This window comes from Saccoglossus kowalevskii, chromosome 11 (genome assembly GCF_978046115.1).
Source record: "Saccoglossus kowalevskii chromosome 11, keSacKowa6.1, whole genome shotgun sequence".
Classification (NCBI taxonomy): domain Eukaryota; kingdom Metazoa; phylum Hemichordata; class Enteropneusta; family Harrimaniidae; genus Saccoglossus; species Saccoglossus kowalevskii.
Genome location: NC_140651.1, coordinates 31,312,405 through 31,327,499, shown reverse-complemented (window position 1 = coordinate 31,327,499; position 15,095 = coordinate 31,312,405). Strand labels below are relative to the sequence as shown.

Below are 15,095 nucleotides of genomic sequence, written 5' to 3'. Positions count from 1 at the left end.
CATCAATCATTAAATATACAGGTTTTTACTCAACTAGAGAAGACATATATGTATGAATGGAAATGCAATAAAAATCAGTAATTTCTGGGTACATACCTAACTTCATCGCTGCAGAGTTCATCAAGATTTGATATACGCTAGTACTCTGATTAACTGACTACGTCTGAATGAAGCTTTATAGTAAATTTAAACACAACCTATCCGACTTTATCCACTCACCCGGGTAATCCTGTCCCCTGTCAACAATTCATTGTTATTCAACGAACCGCCAAATTTGAAACAACTCAAACATATACACCACCTCTATATAAAGAAGCAGTCAATTCACTAACCTGCTTCGTAAGGGTTCACCAAACTGAGCATGAAGATTTTGTAGGAAGATTTTAAACTGAAAATCTTTAACGATAGTAATATTCCTAAAATACGATATACTTCCCTCCATTAAAGGTAATGCTTATACTAGGTCAACTGCCACCATAAGACGCTCACAGGACTGTAGAATAATGGTTCATTGTTCTCATATTGTTGATACTTGAATGGCTATAACGATCAGGTCATATTACATCACAAAAACAAGTCCAGAGTTGATTTTAAATGTACCGGTATAAATTTCCATTGTATTCTACAGTGTATATAATCTTGAACATAATATATACCACTATATAGTTTGTTTTATACTTCATTGTGTTAAATTTAAGATTTACCACCAGAGATGGAATGAATATGTTTATTATTTACTATATAAATAAACATAAATGCACAAAATTTAATAAACATACCGATTGAAATCAGATAAGATTATTCCCAAAAGCAAACTGTGATATTTCCATTTTATTTCAGAAATAACAATATCTCCATAGATTGAACACTTCACAACAAACATGATCAAAGTTTTTTTATCACTAAAAAATCATGACAATGTTTTACTTATTTCACATATTTTGATCAAAATTTAAAAAAAATATAAAATACAGATTGATTTATTTTAGGAGAGTAAATTTTTGTATTTAACTCATAAGCAAGAGTTGAGCAACATGACCGTACATGTATAGCAAGTTGAACTTGAACTATCCAAATTATTAATTCTTTTCATAATCTCAACTATTATTATTATATACCAACTTTCAACTGTCTATATAAATTTAGCACAGACACAGTAGTTCAGATAACTGATAAGTGTTTACCTTTACAGGTATATTTTTGGTTGAATTTATAAGTCTAAACATCTGCCCATGTCATAGTATTCAACTTTGCATATCTTACAAGAACTCAATATCTTGAGTGTGTTTGTATTGTATGTGAGGTAATGTATCCTGAATAGTATTTTAGTACTTAAGCACGTTCTTACACATTTAACAGGTCAAAGGTCACCAGTCTATACACCCTGTGAATTTAAAGTAGAGATTTTTTGAATTAGGACATCACAATGCCTCTAACTCTCCCATAACTCCCTAATTAACTGCTAACTCCCCTCCCCTCTTCTCTTCTGCCTTCCCCTCCTCTCCCTTCTCCTCCCCTCTTATCCCCTCATCAGATCCTTCCCTTCTTCTCTCTCTTCTCTCCTCCCCCCTCTAATCTCCTCACTTCCTGATATTGTAGTTTGTTGGGGCATTAATTTCTGCTACAAACTGATATTCCTGTAGTTGTACAGTTACAGTGTTTGTACTGCGTATTGATTTACCACCAACAGATCTAATAATTAGAGGCAAAAAAACAACAACAAAAAGAATCCGAGAGAGAACACTTCAAAGAAAAAAAATTATGAGAGAATGAAAAAAATTGTTTATGTAAATAAAAATTAAATACTGATACAGTTCAGTAACAACCAATCTAATAACAACACCTCGATTGCAAAGAAACTCAATATTGTTATTGTCTGAATTCTTACAGCTGATCCAAAACAGCAGGTTCATTTTCTTAGTGGATATTTTATGTCTTACTGAAATCAAATCATGGTTGACATTACAACACAATGCCTGGAGTGAAGTGTTGAGAACCAAGTCTATGTTTCAGATTTCCGTAGTCAGTCAACTGTGGGCTGGCACACGCACCATCAGAAATCGATACTACTGGTATTCTTATTTTATATAACAAAAACAAAATAGCTGATAATTCTAGAAACTCGATTCAGTTATTTATTAATGTTGAGAAAAAAATGCAGCTGTTTTTGTGTAGTTTTCTTCAAATATATTAACAAGGTCATTGCTGAGCTAACATTGTATTCCATGTGTGTTTATTTTATTTTGAGTCAAGGCGAAGCTAATTACAAGATTGTACCTGATTGGCTACCCAACCCTAACACACCCAACTATCAGACCAATCACAGAGCAGCTTTTTGTTTTGTTGACAAGTCTTTTAGACATGTCAAACTCTGCTTTGCATATATGCTTTTGACCTAATTGAAGTATAATGGATTAAAAAAAATTAAGCGTAACTCGTTTCATTCTATGTAATTGAGCTAAACAACTCAAAATGTTTCCTCCAATAAATCAATCAAATCAATCTTATACCCAAGAACATGACAGTGTAATGCTAAACTGCAGATAAAAATACTTAAAGCGTTTGCTTTGTTTTCCTAATCCAGCTACCTGTATACAGTATCCCTATGAGCGCATGAATTTTATACAGTAGTACTTACATACTTACATGTATCTATGAACCTATATTTCAAAATATATTTGTGCACTTTGAAACATCATGTTAAAAATATGTACCCACCTGTTGAATGCCCCTCAAATTTACCAACTGCACCCCCTCCAATTGTAATGGTCCAGCTCAACTTAATAACTGAATATATTTTGATTCTTATTTTCCAGGTGTTTGTTGGAAAGACTACAACCATATAAAAATTTCATCTTTGACTGCAAGTTCAAGTCTGAAGTTTCAACTTAAATCAATTTCACAAGACTTGAAATGAACAGCAGTATTCATGGAAATATTTTACTAATGCTTACTTATTCTACTTATTGACATGCACACTATTTTTTATTCCTTCATTTATTTTGTCTGCAAGACTGCAACATGATATGATAGAATTGAAGTTTAATTGTTTGTTTTTTTCTTCTGTACATGTCACAACAATTTGTGTTTGATTCTGTTGGTAATTCAGCACAAAAATAATTCAACACAGTCTGATCCTAGTAACGCCCGACCGCAGAGTAGTACGCTAATCTTTGATAAGGAAAGATAAAATTAACATGCATGTCGTTTGTTGACATGTAACCATGAAACCATGACAACAACACTGAATTGACAACGGCAATCTCTCCAAAAGAGACAGAGTTCAAAACAGACTACGGCTGATCAACAGGATGCTACCAAGGCGTGAGGAGCATCGGTTGGCAGACGGCCAAGCACCAACAGAATGGAAAGGTCAGATAGTGCATGACATGGACCGACACTAAATGATGCCTTCACTATATGACAATTGTAATTAAACAACCGGCACAGGAAAAAGGATTTAATCAATTGGAAATCCTTTCTGTGTCACAAACATATCTCCTGCCAAGTATCCCGACCTCGGGAAGGAAGTCGCCATGACCACATTTACCATCGGTAAACCTTGGGAGGGGATAACAATAGTAGAGTTGCTGAATAAACGTTATCAATACATTAACAATAAAATACAAATACAGTAAAGTAAATGGTATTCTTATAAAAAGATACTCTTCAATGTGATATACATTTAGAAAATTGGTGAGATATTGACAAATTGGTGAGATATTGACAAATTGGTGAGATATTGACATATTGGTGAGATATTGACAAATTGGTGAGATATTGACAAATTGGTGAGATATTGACAAATTGGTGAGATATTGACAAATTGGTGAGATATTGACAAATTGTCATCACATCTACATTTAGTTGTGTTCGATATGTGACCTATGCAATTCATGGAAAATGCATTGTTTGTTTACAATAAATTGAAACACAGAGACTATCACACTTTAATCCAGTTTTGGTAAAGACAAATAGCATGGTATGATTTAAAGGTGTACAATGCACTGGCACTGCGATTCAATTGTGTTACCGTTTTTTCAGCTAATCTCAATTTATTTTCTACATACAAAACTAAAATAAACTAATTTTTGCCACAAGATGGAACTTAATCTAAAGGTGGTGCTGTAGTATTTATCATAAGCCATGCAAACTTAGTAAACGAACTTAGAATAAAATATCTCAACTTCTAAGTATAATACAATAATTACAATATAGTTGAATTCTTCATAATAGATAATTTTTACTTCACATCTATACGTATTTGTACAAACACACACCCACATACTTATCACAACCTACAATAATAACCCATCAGCCACTCAAAGGAAACGATTTAAATAATAGAAAGATGGCACAATATGAAGCAATATGTCAGGCTACTTAAAACACCTTGATAACAATAAGGGAGCATCACTTGATGGCAGAAAAAGAGGGCTTAGCCTAGTTATCACACAGACTACACAATACACAGGTATGCAAGCTTCTATAAAATAACAGCTCGGGAATCCATGCAGTATTAGATTTTCACCACCGACCAAAACACAGTCAATAAGCAAGCATGTGATTTTTCCATGGTGTGTTAACATTTCTCAGTGGATCAGGGGTCTTGGTATATTACTATTAAAAGTGTGAATCAAGGTTTCACTCCATTAATAGTTTGTGTCTCCTTGACAAGGTCAATCACCTTAAAGATTTCAGAAGCGCAATCATTCTGTCGGAAATATGGATAATTTGTTGAATATCCTTCGATTAAAACAAGTCAGTAGAAGTTTTAGTCCTCATTATTTTGCAATATTGGGGTGTTAGCATGTCTGCGCTAAGAACTCTGGGATGGAGAGTGGGTACAAATGATAAATTCAACTGGTCAACTTATTAAAACTGGCCACAGATGTCTAAGGTGAAATGACAAATTCAACTGGTCAACTTACTAAAACTAGCCATAGATGTCTAAGGTGAAATGATAAATTCTACTAGTCAGCTTATTAAAACTAGCCATAGATGTCTAAGGCGAAATGATAAATTCAACTGGTCAACTTACTAAAACTAGCCATAGATGTCTAAGGTGAAATGATAAATTCAACTGGTCAACTTACTAAAACTGGTCATAGATGTCTAAGGTGAAATGATAAATTCAACTGGTCAACTTACTAAAACTAGCCATAGATGCCTAAGGTGAAATGATAAATTCAACTGGTCAACTTAATAAAACTGGCCATAGATGCCTAAGGTGAAATGATAAATTCAACTGGTCAACTTACTAAAACTGGCCATGGATGCCAATGGTACAAATGACAAATTCAACTGGTCAACTTACTAAAACTAGCCATAGATGCCTAAGGTGAAATGACAAATTCAACTGGTCAACTTACTAAAACTGGCCATGGATGCCTAAGGTGAAATGACAAATTCAACTGGTCAACTTACTAAAACTGGCCACAGATGCCTAAGGTGAATGACAAATTCAACTGGTCAACTTACTAAAACTGGCCATGGATGCCAATGGTACAAATGACAAATTCAACTGGTCAACTTACTAAAACTGGCCATAGATGCCTAAGGTGAAATGACAAATTCAACTGGTCAACTTACTAAAACTAGCCATAGATGCCTAAGGTGAAATGACAAATTCAACTGGTCAACTTACTAAAACTGGCCATGGATGCCAATGGTACAAATGACAAATTCAACTGGTCAACTTACTAAAACTAGCCATAGATGTCTAAGGTGAAATGATAAACTCAACTGGTCAACTTACTAAAACTAGCCATAGATGCCTAAGATGAAATGACAAATTCAACTGGTCAACTTACTAAAACTAGCCATAGATGCCTAAGGTGAAATGACAAATTCAACTGGTCAACTTACTAAAACTAGCTATAGATGCCTAAGGTGAAATGACAAATTCAACTGGTCAACTTACTAAAACTAGCCATAGATGCCTAAGGTGAAATGACAAATTCAACTGGTCAACTTACTAAAACTGGCCACAGATGCCTAAGGTGAATGACAAATTCAACTGGTCAACTTACTAAAACTGGCCATGGATGCCAATGGTACAAATGACAAATTCAACTGGTCAACTTACTAAAACTGGCCATAGATGCCTAAGGTGAAATGACAAATTCAACTGGTCAACTTACTAAAACTAGCCATAGATGCCTAAGGTGAAATGACAAATTCAACTGGTCAACTTACTAAAACTGGCCATGGATGCCAATGGTACAAATGACAAATTCAACTGGTCAACTTACTAAAACTAGCCATAGATGTCTAAGGTGAAATGATAAACTCAACTGGTCAACTTACTAAAACTAGCCATAGATGCCTAAGGTGAAATGACAAATTCAACTGGTGAACTTACTAAAACTAGCCATAGATGCCTAAGGTGAAATGACAAATTCAACTGGTCAACTTACTAAAACTAGCTATAGATGCCTAAGGTGAAATGACAAATTCAACTGGTCAACTTATTAAAACTAGCCATAGATGCCTAAGGTGAAATGACAAATTCAACTGGTCAACTTACTAAAACTGGCCATGGATGCCAATGGTACAAATGACAAATTCAACTGGTCAACTTACTAAAACTAGCCATAGATGTCTAAGGTGAAATGATAAACTCAACTGGTCAACTTACTAAAACTAGCCATAGATGCCTAAGGTGAAATGACAAATTCAACTGGTCAACTTACTAAAACTAGCCATAGATGCCTAAGGTGAAATGACAAATTCAACTGGTCAACTTACTAAAACTAGCCATAGATGCCTAAGGTGAAATGACAAATTCAACTGGTCAACTTACTAAAACTAGCCATAGATGCCTAAGGTGAAATGATAAATTCAACTGGTCAACTTACTAAAACTAGCCATAGATGCCTAAGGTGAAATGATAAATTCAACTGGTCAACTTACTAAAACTGGCCATAGATGCCTAAGGTGAAATGATAAATTCAACTGGTCAACTTACTAAAACTGGCCATAGATGCCTAAGGTGAAATGATAAATTCAACTGGTCAACTTACTAAAACTAGCCATAGATGCCTAAGGTGAAATGATAAATTCAACTGGTCAACTTACTAAAACTAGCCATAGATGCCTAAGGTGAAATGATAAATTCAACTGGTCAACTTACTAAAACTGGCCATAGATGCCTAAGGTGAAATGATAAATTCAACTGGTCAACTTACTAAAACTAGCCATAGATGTCTAAGGTGAAATGATCAATTCAACTGGTCAACTTATTAAAACTAGCGATAGATGCCCAAGGTGAAATGATAAATTCAACTGGTCAACTTATTAAAACTGGCCATAGATGCCTAAGGTGAAATGACAAATTCAACTGGTCAACTTACTAAAACTGGCCACAGATGCCTAAGGTGAATGACAAATTCAACTGGTCAACTTACTAAAACTGGCCATGGATGCCAATGGTACAAATGACAAATTCAACTGGTCAACTTACTAAAACTGGCCATAGATGCCTAAGGTGAAATGACAAATTCAACTGGTCAACTTACTAAAACTAGCCATAGATGCCTAAGGTGAAATGACAAATTCAACTGGTCAACTTACTAAAACTGGCCATGGATGCCAATGGTACAAATGACAAATTCAACTGGTCAACTTACTAAAACTAGCCATAGATGTCTAAGGTGAAATGATAAACTCAACTGGTCAACTTACTAAAACTAGCCATAGATGCCTAAGGTGAAATGACAAATTCAACTGGTCAACTTACTAAAACTAGCCATAGATGCCTAAGGTGAAATGACAAATTCAACTGGTCAACTTACTAAAACTAGCCATAGATGCCTAAGGTGAAATGACAAATTCAACTGGTCAACTTACTAAAACTGGCCATGGATGCCAATGGTACAAATGACAAATTCAACTGGTCAACTTACTAAAACTGGCCACAGATGCCTAAGGTGAATGACAAATTCAACTGGTCAACTTACTAAAACTGGCCATGGATGCCAATGGTACAAATGACAAATTCAACTGGTCAACTTACTAAAACTGGCCATAGATGCCTAAGGTGAAATGACAAATTCAACTGGTCAACTTACTAAAACTAGCCATAGATGCCTAAGGTGAAATGACAAATTCAACTGGTCAACTTACTAAAACTGGCCATGGATGCCAATGGTACAAATGACAAATTCAACTGGTCAACTTACTAAAACTAGCCATAGATGTCTAAGGTGAAATGATAAACTCAACTGGTCAACTTACTAAAACTAGCCATAGATGCCTAAGGTGAAATGACAAATTCAACTGGTGAACTTACTAAAACTAGCCATAGATGCCTAAGGTGAAATGACAAATTCAACTGGTCAACTTACTAAAACTAGCTATAGATGCCTAAGGTGAAATGACAAATTCAACTGGTCAACTTATTAAAACTAGCCATAGATGCCTAAGGTGAAATGACAAATTCAACTGGTCAACTTACTAAAACTGGCCATGGATGCCAATGGTACAAATGACAAATTCAACTGGTCAACTTACTAAAACTAGCCATAGATGTCTAAGGTGAAATGATAAACTCAACTGGTCAACTTACTAAAACTAGCCATAGATGCCTAAGGTGAAATGACAAATTCAACTGGTCAACTTACTAAAACTAGCCATAGATGCCTAAGGTGAAATGACAAATTCAACTGGTCAACTTACTAAAACTAGCCATAGATGCCTAAGGTGAAATGACAAATTCAACTGGTCAACTTACTAAAACTAGCCATAGATGCCTAAGGTGAAATGATAAATTCAACTGGTCAACTTACTAAAACTAGCCATAGATGCCTAAGGTGAAATGATAAATTCAACTGGTCAACTTACTAAAACTGGCCATAGATGCCTAAGGTGAAATGATAAATTCAACTGGTCAACTTACTAAAACTGGCCATAGATGCCTAAGGTGAAATGATAAATTCAACTGGTCAACTTACTAAAACTAGCCATAGATGCCTAAGGTGAAATGATAAATTCAACTGGTCAACTTACTAAAACTAGCCATAGATGCCTAAGGTGAAATGATAAATTCAACTGGTCAACTTACTAAAACTGGCCATAGATGCCTAAGGTGAAATGATAAATTCAACTGGTCAACTTACTAAAACTAGCCATAGATGTCTAAGGTGAAATGATCAATTCAACTGGTCAACTTATTAAAACTAGCGATAGATGCCCAAGGTGAAATGATAAATTCAACTGGTCAACTTATTAAAACTGGCCATAGATGCCTAAGGTGAAATGACAAATTCAACTGGTCAACTTACTAAAACTGGCCACAGATGCCTAAGGTGAATGACAAATTCAACTGGTCAACTTACTAAAACTGGCCATGGATGCCAATGGTACAAATGACAAATTCAACTGGTCAACTTACTAAAACTGGCCATAGATGCCTAAGGTGAAATGACAAATTCAACTGGTCAACTTACTAAAACTAGCCATAGATGCCTAAGGTGAAATGACAAATTCAACTGGTCAACTTACTAAAACTGGCCATGGATGCCAATGGTACAAATGACAAATTCAACTGGTCAACTTACTAAAACTAGCCATAGATGTCTAAGGTGAAATGATAAACTCAACTGGTCAACTTACTAAAACTAGCCATAGATGCCTAAGGTGAAATGACAAATTCAACTGGTCAACTTACTAAAACTAGCCATAGATGCCTAAGGTGAAATGACAAATTCAACTGGTCAACTTACTAAAACTAGCCATAGATGCCTAAGGTGAAATGACAAATTCAACTGGTCAACTTACTAAAACTAGCCATAGATGCCTAAGGTGAAATGACAAATTCAACTGGTCAACTTACTAAAACTGGCCATGGATGCCAATGGTACAAATGACAAATTCAACTGGTCAACTTACTAAAACTAGCCATAGATGTCTAAGGTGAAATGATAAACTCAACTGGTCAACTTACTAAAACTAGCCATAGATGCCTAAGGTGAAATGACAAATTCAACTGGTCAACTTACTAAAACTAGCCATAGATGCCTAAGGTGAAATGACAAATTCAACTGGTCAACTTACTAAAACTAGCCATAGATGCCTAAGGTGAAATGACAAATTCAACTGGTCAACTTACTAAAACTAGCCATAGATGCCTAAGGTGAAATGATAAATTCAACTGGTCAACTTACTAAAACTAGCCATAGATGCCTAAGGTGAAATGATAAATTCAACTGGTCAACTTACTAAAACTGGCCATAGATGCCTAAGGTGAAATGATAAATTCAACTGGTCAACTTACTAAAACTGGCCATAGATGCCTAAGGTGAAATGATAAATTCAACTGGTCAACTTACTAAAACTAGCCATAGATGCCTAAGGTGAAATGATAAATTCAACTGGTCAACTTACTAAAACTAGCCATAGATGCCTAAGGTGAAATGATAAATTCAACTGGTCAACTTACTAAAACTGGCCATAGATGCCTAAGGTGAAATGATAAATTCAACTGGTCAACTTACTAAAACTAGCCATAGATGTCTAAGGTGAAATGATAAATTCAACTGGTCAACTTATTAAAACTAGCCATAGATGCCTAAGGTGAAATGATAAATTCAACTGGTCAACTTATTAAAACTGGCCATAGATGTCTAAGGTGAAATGATAAATTCAACTGGTCAACTTATTAAAACTGGCCATAGATGTCTAAGGTGAAATGATAAATTCACCTGGTCAACTTACTAAAACTAGCCATAGATGTCTAAGGTGAAATGATAAATTCAACTGGTCAACTTACTAAAACTGGCCATAGATGCCTAAGGTGAAATGATAAATTCAACTGGTCAACTTACTAAAACTGGCCATAGATGCCTAAGGTGAAATGACAAATTCAACTGGTCAACTTACTAAAACTGGCCATGGATGCCAAAGGTGAAATGATAAACTCAACTGGTCAACTTATTAAAACTGGCCATGGATGCCTAAGGTGAAATGATAAATTCAACTGGTCAACTTACTAAAACTAGCCATAGATGCCTAAGGTGAAATGACAAATTCAACTGGTCAACTTACTAAAACTGGCCACAGATGCCAATGGTACAAATGATAAATTCAACTGGTCAACTTACTAAAACTGGCCATAGATGTCTAAGGTGAAATGATAAATTCAACTGGTCAACTTACTAAAACAGGCCATAGATGCCTAAGGTGAAATGATAAATTCAACTGGTCAACTTACTAAAACTGGCCATAGATGCCTAAGGTGAAATGACAAATTCAACTGGTCAACTTATTAAAACTGGCCATGGATGCCAAAGGTGAAATGATAAATTCAACTGGTCAACTTACTAAAACTAGCCATAGATGCCTAAGGTGAAATGATAAATTCAACTGGTCAACTTACTAAAACTGGCCATAGATGCCTAAGGTGAAATGACAAATTCAACTGGTCAACTTACTAAAACTAGCCATAGATGCCTAAGGTGAAATGACAAATTCAACTGGTCAACTTACTAAAACTAGCCATAGATGCCTAAGGTGAAATGATAAATTCAACTGGTCAACTTACTAAAACTAGCCATAGATGCCTAAGGTGAAATGACAAATTCAACTGGTCAACTTACTAAAACTGGCCACAGATGCCAATGGTACAAATGATAAATTCAACTGGTCAACTTACTAAAACTGGCCATAGATGTCTAAGGTGAAATGATAAATTCAACTGGTCAACTTACTAAAACTGGCCATAGATGCCTAAGGTGAAATGATAAATTCAACTGGTCAACTTACTAAAACTGGCCATAGATGCCTAAGGTGAAATGACAAATTCAACTGGTCAACTTATTAAAACTGGCCATGGATGCCAAAGGTGAAATGATAAAATCAACTGGTCAACTTATTAAAACTGGCCATGGATGCCTAAGGTGAAATGACAAATTCAACTGGTCAACTTACTAAAACTGGCCATAGATGCCTAAGGTGAAATGACAAATTCAACTGGTCAACTTATTAAAACTGGCCATGGATGCCAAAGGTGAAATGATAAATTCAACTGTCAACTTACTAAAACTAGCCATAGATGCCTAAGGTGAAATGACAAATTCAACTGGTCAACTTACTAAAACTAGCCATAGATGCCTAAGGTGAAATGACAAATTCAACTGGTCAACTTACTAAAACTAGCCATAGATGCCTAAGGTGAAATAACAAATTCAACTGGTCAACTTATTAAAACTGGCCATGGATGCCAAAGGTGAAATGATAAACTCAACTGGTCAACTTATTAAAACTGGCCATGGATGCCTAAGGTGAAATGATAAATTCAACTGGTCAACTTACTAAAACTGGCCATGGATGCCAATGGTACAAATGACAAATTCAACTGGTCAACTTACTAAAACTGGCCATAGATGCCTAAGGTGAAATGACAAATTCAACTGGTCAACTTACTAAAACTAGCCATAGATGCCTAAGGTGAAATGACAAATTCAACTGGTCAACTTACTAAAACTGGCCATGGATGCCAATGGTACAAATGACAAATTCAACTGGTCAACTTACTAAAACTAGCCATAGATGTCTAAGGTGAAATGATAAACTCAACTGGTCAACTTACTAAAACTAGCCATAGATGCCTAAGGTGAAATGACAAATTCAACTGGTGAACTTACTAAAACTAGCCATAGATGCCTAAGGTGAAATGACAAATTCAACTGGTCAACTTACTAAAACTAGCTATAGATGCCTAAGGTGAAATGACAAATTCAACTGGTCAACTTATTAAAACTAGCCATAGATGCCTAAGGTGAAATGACAAATTCAACTGGTCAACTTACTAAAACTGGCCATGGATGCCAATGGTACAAATGACAAATTCAACTGGTCAACTTACTAAAACTAGCCATAGATGTCTAAGGTGAAATGATAAACTCAACTGGTCAACTTACTAAAACTAGCCATAGATGCCTAAGGTGAAATGACAAATTCAACTGGTCAACTTACTAAAACTAGCCATAGATGCCTAAGGTGAAATGACAAATTCAACTGGTCAACTTACTAAAACTAGCCATAGATGCCTAAGGTGAAATGACAAATTCAACTGGTCAACTTACTAAAACTAGCCATAGATGCCTAAGGTGAAATGATAAATTCAACTGGTCAACTTACTAAAACTAGCCATAGATGCCTAAGGTGAAATGATAAATTCAACTGGTCAACTTACTAAAACTGGCCATAGATGCCTAAGGTGAAATGATAAATTCAACTGGTCAACTTACTAAAACTGGCCATAGATGCCTAAGGTGAAATGATAAATTCAACTGGTCAACTTACTAAAACTAGCCATAGATGCCTAAGGTGAAATGATAAATTCAACTGGTCAACTTACTAAAACTAGCCATAGATGCCTAAGGTGAAATGATAAATTCAACTGGTCAACTTACTAAAACTGGCCATAGATGCCTAAGGTGAAATGATAAATTCAACTGGTCAACTTACTAAAACTAGCCATAGATGTCTAAGGTGAAATGATCAATTCAACTGGTCAACTTATTAAAACTAGCGATAGATGCCCAAGGTGAAATGATAAATTCAACTGGTCAACTTATTAAAACTGGCCATAGATGCCTAAGGTGAAATGACAAATTCAACTGGTCAACTTACTAAAACTGGCCACAGATGCCTAAGGTGAATGACAAATTCAACTGGTCAACTTACTAAAACTGGCCATGGATGCCAATGGTACAAATGACAAATTCAACTGGTCAACTTACTAAAACTGGCCATAGATGCCTAAGGTGAAATGACAAATTCAACTGGTCAACTTACTAAAACTAGCCATAGATGCCTAAGGTGAAATGACAAATTCAACTGGTCAACTTACTAAAACTGGCCATGGATGCCAATGGTACAAATGACAAATTCAACTGGTCAACTTACTAAAACTAGCCATAGATGTCTAAGGTGAAATGATAAACTCAACTGGTCAACTTACTAAAACTAGCCATAGATGCCTAAGGTGAAATGACAAATTCAACTGGTCAACTTACTAAAACTAGCCATAGATGCCTAAGGTGAAATGACAAATTCAACTGGTCAACTTACTAAAACTAGCCATAGATGCCTAAGGTGAAATGACAAATTCAACTGGTCAACTTACTAAAACTAGCCATAGATGCCTAAGGTGAAATGACAAATTCAACTGGTCAACTTACTAAAACTGGCCATGGATGCCAATGGTACAAATGACAAATTCAACTGGTCAACTTACTAAAACTAGCCATAGATGTCTAAGGTGAAATGATAAACTCAACTGGTCAACTTACTAAAACTAGCCATAGATGCCTAAGGTGAAATGACAAATTCAACTGGTCAACTTACTAAAACTAGCCATAGATGCCTAAGGTGAAATGACAAATTCAACTGGTCAACTTACTAAAACTAGCCATAGATGCCTAAGGTGAAATGACAAATTCAACTGGTCAACTTACTAAAACTAGCCATAGATGCCTAAGGTGAAATGATAAATTCAACTGGTCAACTTACTAAAACTAGCCATAGATGCCTAAGGTGAAATGATAAATTCAACTGGTCAACTTACTAAAACTGGCCATAGATGCCTAAGGTGAAATGATAAATTCAACTGGTCAACTTACTAAAACTGGCCATAGATGCCTAAGGTGAAATGATAAATTCAACTGGTCAACTTACTAAAACTAGCCATAGATGCCTAAGGTGAAATGATAAATTCAACTGGTCAACTTACTAAAACTAGCCATAGATGCCTAAGGTGAAATGATAAATTCAACTGGTCAACTTACTAAAACTGGCCATAGATGCCTAAGGTGAAATGATAAATTCAACTGGTCAACTTACTAAAACTAGCCATAGATGTCTAAGGTGAAATGATAAATTCAACTGGTCAACTTATTAAAACTAGCCATAGATGCCTAAGGTGAAATGATAAATTCAACTGGTCAACTTATTAAAACTGGCCATAGATGTCTAAGGTGAAATGATAAATTCAACTGGTCAACTTATTAAAACTGGCCATAGATGTCTAAGGTGAAATGATAAATTCACCTGGTCAACTTACTAAAACTAGCCATAGATGTCTAAGGTGA

At 35.4% G+C, this 15,095-nt stretch overlaps 1 protein-coding gene across 2 annotated transcripts in view; it reads right to left on the bottom strand.

Annotated features, from left to right (window-relative positions):
* Positions 1-15,095, bottom strand: part of LOC100374612 (uncharacterized) — an 81,464-nt gene that overhangs the window by 29,670 nt on the left and 36,699 nt on the right. The window contains exon 1 of one of the 2 annotated variants that reach the window (XM_085505114.1): positions 333-378. The exons of the other annotated variant lie outside the window; for it this stretch is intronic. Within the exon in view, the coding sequence (XP_085361240.1) occupies positions 333-363 (31 nt within the window). The 5' untranslated portion in view covers positions 364-378. Of the gene's footprint in view, positions 1-332; positions 379-15,095 lie in introns of those variants that run through there. 2 annotated transcript variants of the gene reach the window in all.